The 20,307-nt window shown below is 35.4% G+C and overlaps 1 protein-coding gene across 4 annotated transcripts; it reads right to left on the reverse strand.

The window, feature by feature from the left end:
* Positions 1 to 4,193: 4,193 nt before the first annotated feature.
* On the reverse strand, positions 4,194 to 19,116 carry LOC146733922 (uncharacterized). 4 transcript variants are annotated; one of them, XM_085490439.1, is made up of 3 exons: positions 19,065 to 19,116; positions 5,843 to 6,209; positions 4,194 to 5,064 (listed from the first exon to the last, which is right to left on the reverse strand). In XM_085490439.1, exons 2-3 carry the CDS (start codon positions 6,207 to 6,209, stop codon positions 5,060 to 5,062), a joined length of 372 nt encoding a protein of 123 aa, XP_085346565.1. In that variant the 5' UTR covers positions 19,065 to 19,116; the 3' UTR covers positions 4,194 to 5,059. The 4 variants fall into 4 exon arrangements, with proteins under 4 accessions (XP_085346565.1, XP_085346564.1, XP_085346563.1 ...); XM_085490438.1 differs by lacking the exon at positions 19,065 to 19,116 and adding an exon at positions 14,289 to 14,360; XM_085490437.1 differs by lacking the exon at positions 19,065 to 19,116 and adding an exon at positions 11,101 to 11,190.
* Positions 19,117 to 20,307: the final 1,191 nt, after the last annotated feature.

Below are 20,307 nucleotides of genomic sequence, written 5' to 3' on the forward strand. Positions count from 1 at the left end.
ACATAAATACACATATTACTAACACAAACTGTGAGCTGTACATTCATTCATTAGACTGGTGAAGATAATAAATGGCAATTACATAACTACACATATTAGTAGCACAGACTGGCAGCTGTACATTCATTCATTATACTGGTGAAGATAATAAATGGCAATTACATATCTACAGATATTAGTAGCAAAGACTGGCAGCTGTACATTCATTCATTAGATCAGTGAAGGTAATAAATGGCAATTACATAACTACACATATTACTAGCACAAACTGGCAGCTGTACATTCATTCATTAGATCAGTGAAGGTAATAAATGGCAATTACATAACTACACATATTACTAACACAAACTGGCAGCTGTACATTCATTCATTAGATTAGTGAAGGTAATAAATGGCAATTACATAACTACACATATTACTAGCACAAACTAGCAGCTGTACATTCATTCATTAGATCAGTGAAGGTAATAAATGGCAATTACATAACTACACATATTACTAACACAAACTGGCAGCTGTACATTCATTCATTAGATCAGTGAAGGTAATAAATGGCAATTACATAACTACACATACTACTAACACAAACTGGCAGCTGTACATTCATTCATTAGATTAGTGAAGGTAATAAATGGCAATTACATAACTACACATATTACTAGCACAAACTAGCAGCTGTACATTCATTCATTAGATCAGTGAAGGTAATAAATGGCAATTACATAACTACACATATTACTAACACAAACTGGCAGCTGTACATTCATTCATTAGATCAGTGAAGGTAATAAATGGCAATTACATAACTACACATACTACTAACACAAACTGGCAGCTGTACATTCATTCATTAGATCAGTGAAGGTAATAAATGGCAATTACATAACTACACATATTACTAACACAAACTGGCAGCTGTACATTCATTCATTAGATTAGTGAAGGTAATAAATGGCAATTACATAACTACACATATTACTAACACAAACTGGCAGCTGTACATTCATTCATTAGATTAGTGAAGGTAATAAATGGCAATTACATAACTACACATATTACTAGCACAAACTGGCAGCTGTACATTCATTCAGTAGATCAGTGAAGGTAATAAATGGCAATTACATAACTACACATATTACTAGCACAAACTAGCAGCTGTACATTCATTCATTAGATCAGTGAAGGTTATAAATGGCAATTACATAACTACACATATTACTAACACAAACTGGCAGCTGTACATTTATTCATTAGATTAGTGAAGGTAATAAATGGCAATAACACAACTACACATATTACTAACACAAACTCGCAGCTGTACATTCATTTATTAGATTAGTGAAAGTAATAAATGGCAATTACATCACTACAGATATTACTAGCACAAAGTGGCAGCTGTACATTCATTCATTAGATTAGTGAAGGTAATAAATGACAATTACATAACTACACATATTACTAACACAAACAGGCAGCTGTACATTCATTCATTGGATTAGTTAAGGTAATATATGGCAATTACATAACTACAGATATTACTAGCACAAAGTGGCAGCTGTACATTCATTCATTAGATCAGTGAAGGTAATAAATGGCAATTACATAACTACACATATTACTAACACAAACTGGCAGCTGTACATTCATTCATTAGATCAGTGAAGGTAATAAATGGCAATTACATAACTACACATATTACTAACACAAACTGGCAGCTGTACATTCATTTATTAGATTAGTGAAGGTAATAAATGGCAATTACATAACTACACATATTACTAACACAAACTGGCAGCTGTACATTCATTCATTAGATTAGTGAAGGTAATAAATGGCAATTACATAACTACACATATTACTAACACAAAATGGCAGCTGTACATTCATTCATTAGATTAGTCAAGGTAATAAATGGCACTAACACAACTACACATATTACTAACACAAACTCGCAGCTGTACATTCATTTAATAGATTAGTGAAAGTAATAAATGGCAATTACATAACTACAGATATTACTAGCACAAAGTGGCAGCTGTACATTCATTCATTAGATTAGTGAAGGTAATAAATGGCAATTACATAACTACAGATATTACTAGCACAAAGTGGCAGCTGTACATTCATTCATTAGATCAGTGAAGGTAATAAATGGCAATTACATAACTACACATATTACTAGCACAAACTGGCAGCTGTACATTCATTTATTAGATTAGTGAAGGTAATAAATGGCAATTACATAACTACACATATTACTAACACAAACTGGCAGCTGTACATTCATTCATTAGATCAGTGAAGGTAATAAATAGCAGTTACATAACTACACATATTACTAACACAAACTGGCAGCTGTACATTCATTCATTAGACTGGTGAAGATAATAAATGGCAATTACATATCTACACATATTACTAACACAAACTGGCAGCTGTACATTCATTCATTAGATCAGTGAAGGTAATAAATGGCAATTACATAACTACACATATTACTAGCACAAACTAGCAGCTGTACATTCATTTATTAGATTAGTGAAGGTAATAAATGGCAATTACATAACTACACATATTACTAACACAAACTGGCAGCTGTACATTTATTCATTAGATTAGTGACGGTAATAAATGGCAATTACATAACTACACATATTACTAACACAAACTGGCAGCTTTACATTTATTCATTAGATTAGTGAAAGTAATAAATGGCAATTACATAACTACACATATTACTAGCACAAACTAGCAGCTGTACATTCATTTATTAGATTAGTGAAGGTAATAAATGGCAATTACATAACTACACATATTACTCACACAAACTGGCAGCTTGACATTTATTCATTAGATTAGTGAAAGTAATAAATGGCAATTACATAACTACACATATTACTAGCACAAACTAGCAGCTGTACATTCATTTATTAGATTAGTGAAGGTAATAAATGGCAATTACATAACTACACATATTACTAACACAAACTGGCAGCTGTACATTTATTCATTAGATTAGTGAAGGTAATAAATGGCACTAACACAACTACACATATTACTAACACAAACTAGCAGCTGTACATTCATTTATTAGATTAGTGAAGGTAATAAATGGCAATTACATAACTACACATATTACTAACACAAACTGGCAGCTGTACATTTATTCATTAGATTAGTGAAGGTAATAAATGGCACTAACACAACTACACATATTACTAACACAAACTAGCAGCTGTACATTCATTTATTAGATTAGTGAAGGTAATAAATGGCAATTACATAACTACACATATTACTAACACAAACTGGCAGCTGTACATTCATTTATTAGATATAGTGAAGGTAATAAATGGCAATTACATAACTACACATATTACTAACACAAACTGGCTGCTGTACATTCATTCATTAGATCAGTGAAGGTAATAAATGGCAATTACATAACTACACATATTACTAACACAAACTGGCAGCTGTACATTCATTCATTAGATTAGTGAAGGTAATAAATGGCAATTACATAACTACACATATTACTAACACAAACTGGCAGCTGTACATTCATTCATTAGATTAGTGAAAGTAATAAATGGCAATTACATAACTACACATATTACTAACACAAACTGGCAGGTGTACATTCATTTCATTAGATTAGTGAAGGTAATAAATAGCAATTACATAACTACACATATTACTAACACAAACTGGCAGGTGTACATTCATTTCATTAGATTAGTGAAGGTAATAAATGGCATTTACATAACTACACATATTACTAACACAAACTGGCAGGTGTACATTCATTTCATTAGATTAGTGAAGGTAATAAATGGCAAATACATAACTACACATATTACTAACACAAACTGGCAGCTGTACATTCATTCATTAGACTGGTGAAGATAATAAATGGCAATTACATAACTACACATATTAGTAGCACAGACTGGCAGCTGTACATTCATTCATTAGACTGGTGAAGATAATAAATGGCAATTACATAACTACACATATTACTAGCACAAACTGGCAGCTGTACATTCATTCATTAGGTCAGTGAAGGTAATAAATGGCAATTACATAACTACACATATTACTAACACAAACTGGCAGCTGTACATTCATTCATTAGATCAGTGAAGGCAATAAATGGCAATTACATAACTACACATATTACTAACACAAACTGGCAGCTGAACATTCATTTATTAGATTAGTGAATGTAATAAATGGCAATTACATAACTACACATATTACTAACACAAACTGGCAGCTGTACATTCATTTATTAGATTAGTGAAGGTAATAAATGGCAATTACATAACTACACATATTACTAGCACAAACTGGCAGCTGTACATTCATTCATTAGATCAGTGAAGGTAATAAATGGCAATTACATAACTACACATATTACTAACACAAACTGGCAGCTGTACATTCATTTATTAGATTAGTGAAGGTAATAAATGGCAATTACATAACTACACATATTACTAACACAAACTGGCAGCTGTACATTCATTTATTAGATTAGTGAAGGTAATAAATGGCAATTACATAACTACACATATTACTAGCACAAACTGGCAGTTGAAGACGCTTTGGGTTTCGCTCATGTGTGTTTAGCTCCGTTCATCACATATCATTTCACGGACATGTCTATATGTAGCTATGTTAATTCAAAAATGACCTAAAGGTGGCCATATTTGTAAGTGTCCTAAAACATTTCTTTGAAATGACTTTTTCGAAGTCTTTTTGACTTGTTTTCGAAGCAGCTACAGTGTTATGCATGTTATGGTTTGGTTTTTCGTTTTATTAATTTCTGACCGACTGGCGACATTTTTAAATTTCGAAGGGTTTCTTTCTTGTATGATGCAACATTGGAAATACGTACATATGACTAGATAAAAACTGGAACTATCAGTGCAGAGTAACTAGACTATTTTATTACAGTTAAAGGTATATTATCACCACCACCAATTAGTCATTATTGATAGTTAAAAGTCGTTTCGTTCTTAATCACTAATCAAGTACACAGCATGAATTGCACTTAATCTGAAAAAGAAAGAAAAGCGTTAGAATACGTCCTTACATGGCACCCGTGAAATAATAACCTTCTTTTTTGTCGGTAAATCATCAATCATAACATTGTCGAATTGTAGCTTAAAACGAAGTGAAATTTTATTTGATCCACAGTGCAAAATGTGTCAAATCATAGTGTTTTGCATAGGAAACTATATCAGACTACTTTCCAAAAACAAAATCATTGAAGTGCATGAAACCCTAACATTTGGATCAGTGGTTGGGTTGATGTCATTACGTTATTTCACAATTATTCATATGGTTCTTAAGAAAAAAAGTTATGCATTAAGTATTATTTCGTATGCAAATTACACAACTAACATTCTGCAATATTTCTATTACTTGAATAATTTGATAACTGTAATAGTTTAAATATAATTAAATGTATGTTTCTGCTATTTCCGCTTGAAAAATAATGTATGTTATTTACTTGGATTCCTACACATTTAATCCAGTGAAGGGTAGTCTTATTTTTATTCGTTTTTGTTGCAAGATACCACACTCTATTGTTTTATATATACATACTGCAAACAATAATACATGATCAAATAAACCATCAGCAACATCTTTTAGCCTTACCTTGTAAAACTTAGAACTTTTTGAGTAGCTATTTCTTCCAAAAGAAATTCACAGTGTATAATATAATTATATCAATTTCATACATTTCACGAGGACAGGTCACGATTATGTTTACCACCATATGTGATACATGAAGGTAAATGTAATTGTAATAATATACATATATACATACTATTATCACTCAATTCCCTGATCGATTCGTCCGTTTCAGATGATTCACTAGCTGATCGACTTAACGGCCTTGAACTGCGTCCGATCGATTCGTCCGTTTCAGATGATTCACTTGCTGATCGACTTAACGACCTTAAACTACGCCAGATCGATTCGTCCGATCCAGATGATTCACTAGCTGATCGACTTAACGACCTTGAACTACGCCCAATCGATTCGTCCGATCCAGATGATTCACTAGCTGATCGACTTAACGATCTTGAACTACGCCTGATCGATTTGTCCGTTTCTGATGATTCACTGGCTGATCGACTTAACGACCTTGAACTATTCCCGTCTGTAGGACTTATTATGATACAGATCAGCATCTGAAAATAACACATAATACATAAAATCTGTGCGTTTCATTTTGTTTTACAATGGAATGTATATATACCGCAACGTTAAGTATTGGGTATATTTTATCTCGTTGCTGTAAATTTTATGTTATACGCAAATAAAAGTGTATAACTATTATAATTTGAAACTAATTTCAAACAATGTTACGATGATCTACTTCTTGTTCATCGACACTAGGAAAATACAATTATGAATTAATATATGTTCTGTGCGTGGTGTGTTGACAATGATTTCCAATGAATTATGCATGTGGCTGTGGAGGACTCTAAATCATTTACAAAATGTATCAGCATAAACTTACCAGTACCAAAGCCATACACATAAACTTAGTTGCCATGTTGTCACTCGATTAACAGCCCACGTTTCACAATGTAAGCAAAGTTTAAATAATTCTAAAAACACTTGATACATAATATAACTATTATTGTAATTCTAAGTAAAAAATTACAACTGTTTCATTCAAAAGCATTGCATCCATAGAAGGATTATCATGCACTGAAAAATGATAAACGTATATACTGTCCAAATACTTCTGTAAATTATCGTCAAATTGTTTTAATTACACACGATTGGATAAAGAGCATAGAAGTTTAAAATTAAAATTGTTATGCATATGGCGTAGCCACAAGATGTTAGTGATGTGTCTAGTGCAATAGTTAGTGCTTTTCTTGCTTGCTTGCTTTGCCTTCAGCTTCTGCTGCTGACTAGCATCGACTGTGTAAGTCTCCCCTGCCAGTATATAGCCTCTCCTACACCACGACTCCAGCTCTACCTCCCTGTGGTCACACCTATAAACTGGACTACTTGCGGCTCTAAGCTAAAGAACTGGGGTTCTTGGAGCAGGTAGGAGCCCTAGAGGTTCAGAGTGCATGGCCCACCTGCGTGTGGACACGCCCTAACTCTGTACCAAACCTGTCCTCCTGTTGGAGGGGTCTCCTCCAACTGGGTAGACAGGACACATTATTTAGGTAAGGAAACCTGTCTTGGAGAGAAAACTCCAAAATCAAACAGAAGATAACAGCCCCGCCATACTGACCGTCTGGCGATGGGCTAACAACCAATCACAGAGCTACAACATTGTTACGCAAATGAACATGTATCGACACACAAGTCAACAGCCAAAGCAATTATCCATTCATATTCATCCAATTATACATCACAGATCATGGGCAACTCTGAAAACCGTGGAAGGGGTTGCCCTGAAGTGGAAATTGTTGAGGCAAAATATCCATATTGGGACCTGGAACGTACAAACACTCTACCAAGTAGGTCAGCTTAAGACCCTCTGTGATGAGGCAAAAAGGTACCAGCTTGACATTACCAGGCTTTAGGAAGTGTGATGGAGTGGCCAAGGCAGACTGGCCTCAAATGGCCTTACGCTTTTATACTCGGGTGAAGAGGGAGAGGACCTCACATCTGGTGTGGGACAGCTCTTATCCTGTGCGGCAACTAGTGCTCGGATGACGTAGAGTGCATTTCTGACAGGCTCCGACTTGCCAGGTTCGACTGCGGAATAATCAAAATGGCAGTCATTTCAATTCAATGTGTGTACAGGGACTGCCATGTATCCGTCATTGTAGATGGTCAGCAAACAGACTGGTTCAAGATTGAGACAGGAGTAAAACAGGGATTTGTGTGGTCATCATTGAATTTGTCCTCCGAAAGGCATGTGACAACAACCAGGCAGGCATCTGCATGAGACGGCGCACAAAAACACTCAGAGTAATTCAACCTGGATGGTATCTCTCTGACTTGGATTTTGCGGATGATGTCGCCTTGCTCGAATCCAAGTCCGCAAGTGGCAACTGATCACTCCATTCCCTGGGGAAATGTCACGGAGAGATTGGCCTGACCATCTCCCGCCCCAATACCAAAAGCTATGAGGGTTGGAGATATGTACCAAGCTGGAGGATACTCCTGTTGAGGGCGTGCTTTCCATTTCCATATAAACAAAAGATCTTGTTCTAAGGTAAATGAGAGTTGTGGCGAATGTTCAATCAATTCTTTTAACGTAAATTGTGGCAACATTTTAGTCAGAGTGCCGTCTAGTATTTGTGGGGAATCATTTTTATTTGGAATGCTCTGATTGGATGGAAGTTTGAGCCTAGAAAGATGTGATAGAATTGGTCTGTTCTGTTCAGATTCAAATAAGCCTGGACCACTAATTTGACAGGGAAGTGATACTTATAATGCAGCAAGCTGTTTTAATTGCTGTTGTCATATATAATTGTTATATTCCCCTGTCAAATGCATTTATTGGTCCACTGAAAAATCAAAATAAATTTTCTCTGTAAATTAGGTCATACGTGTTAACTCCCCTCAAGTTATGACTCGTGGTCCCCCCACAAAATAATGTTTGCATCTAATATTAAAATAAATATGGCGGACTATAGCGTATATTCATCTCGTTCTACTCTGGATTACTTGGAGTAAATAAAGATCCTAGAAAGTTAGTATTTATATTCCAGTGTGTTTTTCACATGTCTTTGACTTTCCCAATATGTTTGTTACTATTGACAACAAGTCAGTTCTTTGCAATACTTCAGTCAATGTTTTTCTTCACTACGTATCCAGCTCCTCGTCGGGCGCTATGTGACTGGTGGTTTTAAACCACCAAATCAGCACAGACAGTCGGGCAATTGTCGATTGCAGATTGCAGAGAGCAGATTATTCGAATGGATACCATGAATATGAATACAATGTTATTTTCAAAAACGAATAAAGAAAGAGCTATTTAAAAAAAGAAAATGTCAGGTAACAAGTGTTTAATACTAAAATCGGCATCAAATAAAATGGTTCAACGGATTACAACATCAAAATCAGACAATTTTTTGAGAGCATCGCATCGTCATCTTCTGTGTATGCTACAGTGAGCTCTGTTGCAGCGTTCCATTTTGAACGCACGCTTCTAGGTTCTGATCGACGAAAGACTGACGTGATTTGTATTTCCTCAACGTCGATTCTCGGTAAATGGACGTATTTTTATTCTGAAAGACACATTCAGAAATCGCCATCTTGATGTTAATTATAGAACTGAAACAACAACTTTTACTCAGCATGATAAATCTGTATACTGTATTTATCACCAACGATTTGTATGGTTGTTGCATCACAGTGCTTTATTTCTAGTCATGTATCATCTCTTAAGAGTACCAACAATCATTATTTTAAAATATTAGAGATTCAAACACAAATCGTCGTTCACTAACGGTGGCATCTCTAAACAACGAAAACGTGCAATTTATTTTTATTTTTATGAATGGTTGTTTGATAACATGTTTTAAATGGGCACTGCTAGGTAGTAGTCAAAGCAGTTAACGTGAATTGTCGTCAATAAGTAGTTCTCATTAACCACACAATGCTTTATTTTTACATAATGAAATATGGTGCAAATACATTATTTAGCATAACCTATGACGTGGATCAATAACTCTTTCATCAATAGAGATGATCTATGAAGACATATATTTCATTGAAATACACAAGTGTTCCAAAAATGTATGTTTCATATCGACTTGGTCGGTACTTTATAAGCAACGCCCAGATAATTCATTTAAAAATTCATTTGGATACCGCTAAACAAATGTACATTGTCTCCAACAATATTACAGTGACTTCACTCTGACATACTCTGGTTTTGATTTATAATTGTCTTTATAGTTGTCTTTCTGGTTTTCACAGATGTTAAAGTTAGATACATGTATTTTTTGTCCATAATTGTATGCATACAATCTAAGCCTTTCACCTAGATTTGACTAGGATGGGATATTTTATTTTAAACAATATTCTGGTGTGACATACTGCCAAAAATGTATTTCAACACATGTACGGCATGACTGTATAATTTGAGGGTTGAGAACCCGAAAACTTAATCAAGTAGTAATGATCTCAATTCAAAAATAAAAACTAGGCTGAGATACATCAGGGCTACAACAAAATTAAACACTTGTTTCTTAAGACATGTCAAGCTCTGTTTTTTTCAGAGTATGTCGCCCGTTTTTGTGAGAATAACTTTATAATTGAAAACGCTGATCATGACTTAATTTTGATGTCGAAATTTACCAGACCGACATGACTTTGGTTCGTTATTTTTTTTGGAAAACACATCAATATTTTTCTCGTTTCTGTACTCTCTGCTCAAGGGAGTAAGCATTGCCGTTTTCGCGTAACTAACTCGATAATCATTGTTGAAAGGAGCGAGCCGCCCTGAATTCAAACGGAGCACAGTCCCGCTCTACCAGCATGTTATGGAACGCATCCACTCACATAACAAGAGGTCACACTTAAAATTGCGTTCGTGAATGATACAATGCGTTAACGATTTGAAGTGTCGTTGAGAATGTAATAATAGTTTAAACTCGTTTTATCCTCAAACTTTACCATTAAAACCACCATTTCGATCACCAAGTGATCAGTGTTTTGGCGAGCGGTCAGTGTTTTCAATAAACGTACGAGGAAAGAAAGCGATAAAATGTGCTCGTTTTCCAGGCGGAAAAGACCGCGTGGTCGGAAATTAAGCGATAAGTGGTCGACATAAAAGCGGGAGATTGGACGAAATGAGAACTGTACCCGGGGTACTATAACTCATTTATATCGTCATCAATTGCGGATGAGATAGGCTACTCTATTGACATCGGCTGTTTATCCTATCGATTTAGCACATGAGATGATTGATACACTCTGTGGAATTTTTTTTTGCGACGAATTAATTGTAAACAGATTTTTCATATGGTGAAAAAAAAATACTGGACCAAAGATGTACAACACAAGTCGTATAGGGTAAGTCCAAACAACACAGAGCAAATGATTGTGAAAAAACAATAAAATAATATACAAAAACGTATAAAATATCTAACTCACAGGTAAATTTGCACCTAGAGATCACGTGTTCTCTCTTTCACGAGTAGTTTGCGATATGAAAGACTGGTTTGTGGTGCCACAATATAATCGCTGTATTTTATTTTTTGTTATCATCTGTACCAGTAAAAATTAAAAAGTGTTGGTATTCAAAATGGTAAACAATAGAAACTCCCCGGATGTGTAGTACAGAGGACATAATTTAGTGGAGCATAGATCGTTAATTAATATTCATGAATGAGTACCAACACAATAAAACAGTTTCTTCATGTAGTAAACCGAAAAATGTTTGCATTCACTGTAGTGGCCCGTGTTTAAGCGTGTTATTTTGTTGTAAAGCTTAAAAACCACATTATTATTACAACCTTAAGCATGCATGTATAATATGCTAACCTATTTAGATCACGGGTCAGCCCTTGACCTACCTACCTCACCCAATGGGGATTTTTCAAAGTGATGTTTTTACTTACCTTAGGGTGAGTCTGACAAGAATCAGGTTGTCTATCATCTGCCCAATGGTAGATAATATAATGAAAAAACGTGTGTGCAGGCAATTAAGATGAATTATATAGGGATATATATTAAGTCACATGATTGTTTGTTCAATAATTATGTTTTAACACTAATGTAAACCACTTGTATGTGAAATATGTGCGAGTGTACTTGCAGTCATTTTAACTCCAAACACCTTGTAACAATCGTTTACCGGAACTGTCGAATTGCACGGCATCGTAAGTCGATCTAAAAACGTCTCCTGTGTTGCCGAGTACATGTAGACATTGACTAAGGAAGATGAGTCGAGTTTGTCCGATTGATTTCAATTGTTTTATAAGTGGAAATTATACCAGTTTTTATTGAAAATATCGGTTATGTAATTGGTGTTTATTTAAATAACATATCATGTATTTTCATGCAATTCGAATGAGTGTGTCTGCTTTAGGCCTACTGTACGTAGACAATTGTACGCTCACCTGTAATGCCGAGGAAGATCGCAGCGTTCATATTGAATCCGTTGGAAAGCATATGAGTGAAAACAGACGAGGGCAAAAAGGATACGTTACATCCCAAACTCGAACAACAAAGTAAATTCTGTCACTTCAAACTCGGACGTTAGAAAGCATTTACGTGCGTGATGATAATAACACGCTTAAACACGGGCCACTACAGCGAATGCAAACATTTTTCGATTTACTACCTGAAGAAACTTTTTTATTGTGTTGGTACTCATTCATGAATATTAATTAACGATCTATGCTCCACTAAATTATGTCCTCTGTACTACACATCCGGGGAGTTTCTATTGTTTACCATTTTGAATACCAACACTTTTTGATTTTTACTGGTACAGATGATAAAAAAAATAAAATACAGCGATTATATTGAGGCACCACAAACCAGTCTTTCATATCGCAACCTACTGGTGAAAAAGAGAACACGTGATCTCTAGGTGCAAATTTACCTGTGAGTTAGATATTTTATACGTTTTTGTATATTATTTTATTGTTTTTTCACAATCATTTGCTCTGTGTTGTTTGGACTTACCCTATACGACTTGTTTCGTACATCTTTGGTCCAGTATTTTTTTTCACCATTTGAAAAATCTATTTACAATTAATTCGTCGCAAAAAAAAAAATCCACAGAGTTTATCAATCATCTCATGTGCTAAATCGATAGGATAAACAGCCGATGTCAATAGAGTAGCCTATCTCATCCTCAATTGACGACGATATAAATGAGTTATAGTACCCAGGGTACAGTACTCATTTCGTCCAATCTCCCGCTTTTATGTGTGTGCTACAGTGAGCTCGGTTGCAGCGTTTCATTTTGAACGCACGCTTCTAGGTTCTGATCGACGAAAGACTGACGTGATTTGTATTTCCTCAACGTCGATTCTCGGTAAATGGACGTATTTTTATTCTGAAAGACACATTCAGAAATCGCCATCTTGATGTTAATTATAGAACTGAAACAACAACCTTTACTCAGCATGATAAATCTGTATACTGTATATATCAGCAACGATTTGTATGGTTGTTGCATCACGGTGCTTTATTTCTAGTCATGTATCATCTCTTAAAAGTACCAACAATCATTATTTTAAAATATTAGAGATTCAAACACAGATCGTCGATCACTAACGGTGGCATATCTAAACAACAAAAACGTGAAATTTATTTTTATTTTTATGAATGGTTGTTTGATGACATGTTTTAAATGGGCACTGCTAGGTAGTAGTCAAAACAGTTGACGTGAATTGTCGTCAATAAGTAGTTCTCACTAACCACACAATGCTTTAATTTTACATAATGAAATATGGTGCAAATACATTATTTAGCATAACCTATGACGTCAGTACGATGACGTGGATCAATAACTCTTTCATCAATAGAGATGATCTATGAAGACATCTATTTCATTGAAATACACAAGTGTTCCAAAAATGTATGTTTCATATCGACTTGGTCGGTACTTTATAAGCAACGCCCAGATAATTCATTTAAAAATTCATTTGGATACCGCTAAACAAATGTACATTGTCTCCAACAATATCACAGTGACTTCACTCTGACATACTCTGGTTTTGATTTATAATTGTCTTTATAGTTGTCTTTCTGGTTTTCAGAGATGTTAAAGTTAGATACATGCATTTTTTTGTCTGTAATTGTATGCATACAATCTAAACCTTTCACTTAGATTTGACTGGGATGGGATATACTGCCAAAAATGTATTTCAACACATGTACGGCATGACTGTATAATTTGAGGGTTGAGAACCCGAAAACTTAATTAAGTAGTAATGATCTCAATTCAAAAATAAAAACTAGGCTGAGATACATCAGGGCTACAACAAAATTAAACACTTGTTTCTTAAGACATATCAAGCTCTGTTTTTTTTCAGAGTATGTCGCCCGTTTTTGTGAGAATAACTTTATAATTGAAAACGCTGATCATGACTCTGCTCAAGGGAGTAAGCCTATCGATTTAGCACATGAGATGATTGATAAACTCTGTGGAAAATATTTTTTGCGACGAATTAATTGTAAACAGATTTTTCATATGGTGAAAAAAAAACTACTGGACCAAAGATGTATAACACAAGTCGTATAGGGAAAGTCCACACAACACAAAACAAATGATTGTGAAAAAACAATAAAATAATACACAAAAACGTATAAAATATCTAACTCACAGGTAAATTTGTACCTAGAGATCACTTGTTCTGTCTTTCACGAGTAGGTTGCGATATGAGTAGGTTGTTGTGCCTCAATATAATCGCTGTATTTTTTTTTATCATCTGTACCAGTAAAAATCAAAAAGTGTTGGTATTCAAAATGGTAAACAATAGAAACTCCCCGGATGTGTAGTACAGAGGACACAATTTAGTGGAGCATAGATCGTTAATTAATATTCATGAATGAGTACCAACACAATAAAACAGTTTCTTCATGTAGTAAACTGAAAAATTGTTGCATTCACTGTAGTGGCCCGTGTTTAAGCGTGTTATTTTGTTGTAAAGCTTAAAAACCACATTATTATTACAACCTTAAGCATGCATGTACAATATGCTAACCTATTTAGATCACGGGTCAGCCCTTGACCTACCTACCTCACCCAATGGGGATTTTTCAAGGTGATGTTTTTACTTACCTTAGGGTGAGTCTGACAAGAATCAGGTTGTCTATCATCTGCCCAATGGTAGATAATATAATGAAAAAAACGTGTGTGCAGGCAATTAAGATGAATTAAATAGGGATATATATTAAGTCACATGATTGTTTGTTCAATAATTATGTTTTAACACTAATGCAGACCACTTGTATGTGAAAAATGTGTCAGTGTACTTGCTCTGGCACTGATTTTAACTCCAAACACCTTGTAACAATCGTTTACCGGAAGTGTCGAATTGCACGGCATCGTAAGTCGATCTAAAAACGTCTCCTGTGTTGCCGAGTACATGTAGACATTGACTAAGCAAGATGAGTCGAGTTTTTTAGATTGATTTCAATTGTTTTATAAGTGGAAATTATACCATTTTTTATTGAAAATATCGGTTATGTAATTGCTGTTTATTTAAGTAACATATCATGTATTTTCATGCAATTCGAATGAGTGTGTCTGCTTTAGGCCTACTGTACGTAGACAATTGTACGCTCACCTGTAATGCCGAGGAAGATCGCAGCGTTCATATTGAATCCATTGGAAAGCATATGAGTGAAAACAGACGAGGGCAAAAAGGATACGTTACATCCCAAACTCGAACAACAAAGTAAATTCTGTCACTTCAAACTCGGACGTTAGAAAGCATTTACGTACGTGATGATCTAATCTTGAAGATGATATTTTATTAACTCTAATTTTATTCGAATGTGTACAAATACACGGTAAATGTTTCGTAAATATATGAGTTTTAAATGTGTAGATCACGCCCGTCAGAAAATAACTTGTCTTCTGTTTTTTAAATAAATATTTTAGTGTATAACGTTTCAGTCGGGAACATTATGTATGCGAACTAATACGGAACGTGTTCCGAAGATAAGAACGATTTGACATTGACATTTTGCGGAAACTCAGATTTAAGACGATGCATCAAATCGTGATATTTGTTTTTACTGTAAGGGGTGCTAGAAAGCGGCACATCGAAAGGTCAATTTGAGTTATGAGTTTGAGATTCGCGTCCAAGATTATATTATTCCTATGTCGTGTACTAGTTTCACGCCACTAAAATCAGCGAAACGTTGAGTTTCTTGAAATTTGAGACATAATTGAGAAATGGCGGTGTACATGACACACAATTCAAATCGCAAAATTTAGAAAAGGTCGTTACTAATTTCTAAATTAAAAAAAATATTTCATGACTAAAATCAGTCTAACATGGCTTTGATATTAACGTGACGTCTTCATTTGTCTCACTATACACTGGTGAATTCGAACACACGACCGGAAATTGCACAATAGAGTGTACGTTGATAAATTGCTATATCATTTGCATGGCTGAATGAATACGAACAATACGAGAATATATTGACTTTTGGTCTCATACACGTGAATGTTGGCCGATCGGTTCCGGCACGAATGTCATGTTGGTAAGAATAGCCACAAAGACCATACCAAGAAAGTTAAATGAATTCTCACTGAGACACATGTAACAAAATTGGTCGAATTAGTCGTCATCGTCATTTCGGAGGGGATCAGAGTTTCATTTCTATTCAATTTACCATCGTACGCTGCGTTAATTCAGAATACGATCTATATCACCACATACACTCGGAACACATCAGAGTGAACAACGCTAAACATCGCATTTTCATTTCAAACAACTAGGAATATTTCTGGCTAGTACTCTTTGCAGTGACGTTTCAAATTTGCAAACACAATTCTCATTGTCTTCGTTGACCCATGGACAGTCTATGGTTGAACCTGCTATGTGGTACTTGGCAACTCATTAGGAACTGTGTAAATGGTTGTGAAAACTAAATTGACGATTCATGTTTTAGAGCATTCACGTCACCGGCGATGTTCGGCAATGTATGCCATGTATGATATTTGTCTCGCTTCCATACTTATAAGAAACTCACTTAAGTTTCCTAATTTTATAAAATAATCACATCGATATTCACTCAAACAGGTCACTTTACAATTTTTAAAAGATTTTTAAAAAGCATCACTTAGATTTTTACGGGTACTTCGCACTTCGATTTTTACCCATGTGGAGGCCCATGTGAGCGGCTTGGTTCAGATTAGCATACTAATTGCGGTTGCCATTCTGCTCCTATTTATAATATCGGTTCCTCTTTAATACTGTGAAGATCTTTGCATCTGTAAGCCTGCATGGCAAATCATATACTGTGAGTTGCCCTGAAGTGGAAATTGTTGAGACAAAATATCTATATCGGGACCTGGAACGTACAAACACTCTACCAAGTAGGTTAGCTTAAGACCATCTGTGGCAAGGCAAAAAGATACCAGCTTGACATTACCAGGCTCCAGGAAGTGAGATGGAGTGGCCAATTCAGACTGGCCTCAAACGGACTTACGCTTTTATACTCGGGTAAGTAGGGAGAGGACCTCACATCTGGTGTGGGACAGCTCTTATCCTGTGCGGCAACTAGTGCTCTGATGACCTATGAGTGCATTTCTGACAGGCTCCTACTTGCCAGGTTCGACTGCAGAATAATCAAAATGACAGTCATATCATGCTCCGCGCCAACAGAAGTTGCTGATGCCAACGCCAAGGACAGGTTTTACGATGTTCTAGCTGGTGTACTCACAAACATGTCATCCAAATTTTGGTGGGTGACTACAATGCAAGGGTGGGCCAGAATAGAGATGGCTACGAGACAGTCCTGGGCTCCCACGCAGCAAGCACGATTGCAAATGATAATGGCTCTTGACGACTGGACATCTGTACAGCCAATAAACAAGGGCACAGTTAGACCACATCCTCATAAGCAGCTGGCGGAGGCACTCACTCCTTGATTGCCGCACATACAGAGGAGCAGACATCGGGAGCGACCACAAACTTGTGATAGCCAAGTTGCGTCTGAAACTCGCGCGTGGACAGAAAAGCACCGTCACTAGGAGGATATATGTGAATCAACTGGAGGACCCACATTGCAGCGAAATCTACACAGCAAAAGCAAGTAGATGTATTTCATTGAAATACACAAGTGTTCCAAAAATGTATGTTTCATATCGACTTGGTCGGTATTTCTAAGCAACGCCCAGATAATTCATTTAAAAATTCATTTGGATACCGCTAAACAAATGTACATTGTCTCCAACAATATCACAGTGACTTTTATCTGACATACTCTGGTTTTGATTTATAGTTGTCTTTATAGTTGTCTTTCTGGTTTTCATATATGTTAAAATTAAATACATGTACTTTTTGTCTATAATTATATGCACACAATCTAAACCTTTGACCTAGATTTCACTGAGATGGGATATTAAATTTAAACAATATTCTGACGTGACATACTGCCAAAAATGTATTTCAACACAAGTACGGCATGACTGTATAATTTGAGGGTTGAGAAACCGAATACTTAATCAAGTAGTATTGATCTCAATTCAAAAATAAAAACTAGGCTGAGATACATTACGGCTACAACTAAATTAAACACTTTTTTTAAGCCCAGTAATTTACTTAGACATGTCAAGCTCTGTTTTTTTTTTCAGAGTATGTCGCCCGTTTTTGTGAGAATAACTTTATAATTGAAAACGCTGATCATGACTCTGCTCAAGGGAGTAAGCATTGCCTTTTTTCACGTAACTAGCTCAATAATCATTGTTGAAAGGAGCGAGCGGCCCCAAATTCAAACGGAGTACAGTTCCGCGCCACCAGCATGTTATGGACCACATCCATTCACATAACAAGAGGTCACACTTAAAGTTGCGTTCTTGAACGATACAAAGCGTTAACGATTTGAAGGGTCGTTCAGAATGTAATAATAGTTTAAACTCGTTTTCTCCTCAAACTTTACCATTAAAACCACCATTTCGACCACGCATGCCAGTAATTAGTCTTTGGAAGAGCGGTCAGTATTTTCAATAAGCGAACGAGAAAACAACGCGATCAAAATGTGCTCGTTCTCTGGTCGGAAATTAAGCGATAAGCGTTCGACATAAAGGCGGTAGATTGGACGAAATGAGTACTGTACCCGGGGTACTATAACTCATTTATATCGTCGTCAATTGAGGATGAGATAGGCTACTCTATTGACATCGGCTGTTTATCCTATCGATTTAGCACATGAGATGATTGATAAACTGTGTAGAAAACATTCTTTGCATTTTTTGACACGAATTAATTGTAAACAGATTTTTCATATTGTGAAAACAAAATACTGGAGCAAAGATGTACAGCACAAGTCGTATAAGGAAAGTTCAAATAACAAAAAAACAAATCACTGTCAAAAAACAATAAAATAAAACACAAAAACGTATAAAATATCTAACTCACAGGTAAATTTGCACCTAGCGATCACTTGTTCAGCCTTTCACAAGTAGATTGCGATATGAAAGACTGGTTTGTGGTGCCACAATATAATCGCTGTATTTTTTATCATCTGTACCAGTAGAAAAGTTGGTATTCGAAATGGTTAACAATAGAAAATCCCTGGAATAGAAAATTAAGATTGATGAATGAGTACCAACAACTGAAAAAATGTTGCATTCACTGTAGTGGCCCGAGTTTAAGCGTGTTGTTTTGTTGGAAAGCTTAAAAACCATATTATTATTAAAACCTTAAGCATGCATGTATAATATGATAACCTATTTAGATCACGGGTCAGCCCTTGCCCTACCTACCTCACCCAATGGGGATTTTTCAAGGTGATGTTTTTACTTACCTTAGGGTGAGTCTGACAAGAATCAGGTTGTCTATCATCTGCCCAATGGTGGATAATATAATGAAAAAACGTGTGTGCAGGCAATTAAGATGAATTGTATAGGGATATATATTAACTCACATGATTTTTTGTTCAATAATTATGTTTTAACACTAATGCAAACCACTTGTATGTGAAAAATGTGTCAGTGTGCTTGCTCTGGCACTCATTTTAACTCCAACAACTTGTAACAATCGTTTACCGGAACTGTCGAATTGCACAGCATCTTGAGTCGATCTAAAAACGTCTCCTGTGTTGCCGAATACATGTAGACATTGACTGACCAATATGAGTCGAGTTTGTCCGATTGATTTCAATTGTTATATAAGTAGAATTATACCTGTTTCTATTGAAAATATCGGTCATGTAATTGGTGTTTATTTTAGTAACATATCATGTATTTTTATGCAATTCTAGTTAGTGTGTCTGCTTTAGGCCCGGATGTACGTAGACAATTGTACGCTTACCCGTAATGTCGAGGAAGATCGCAGCGTTCATATTGAATCCGTTGGAAAGCATATGAGTGAAAACAGACGAGGGCAAAAAGGATACGTTACATCCCAAACTCGAACAACAAAGTAAATTCTGTCACTTCAAACTCGGACGTTAGAAAGCATATACATACGTGCTGATCTAATCTTGAAGATGATATTTTATTAACTCTAATTTTATTCGAATGTGTACAAATACACGGTAAATGTTTCGTAAATATATGAGTTTTAAATGTGTAGATCAAGCCCGTCAGAAAATAACTTGTCTTCTGTTTTTTAAATAAATATTTTTGTGTATAACGTTTCAGTCGGGAACATTATGTAT

This window comes from Saccoglossus kowalevskii, chromosome 15, assembly GCF_978046115.1.
Source record: "Saccoglossus kowalevskii chromosome 15, keSacKowa6.1, whole genome shotgun sequence".
Taxonomy (NCBI): Eukaryota; Metazoa; Hemichordata; class Enteropneusta; family Harrimaniidae; genus Saccoglossus; species Saccoglossus kowalevskii.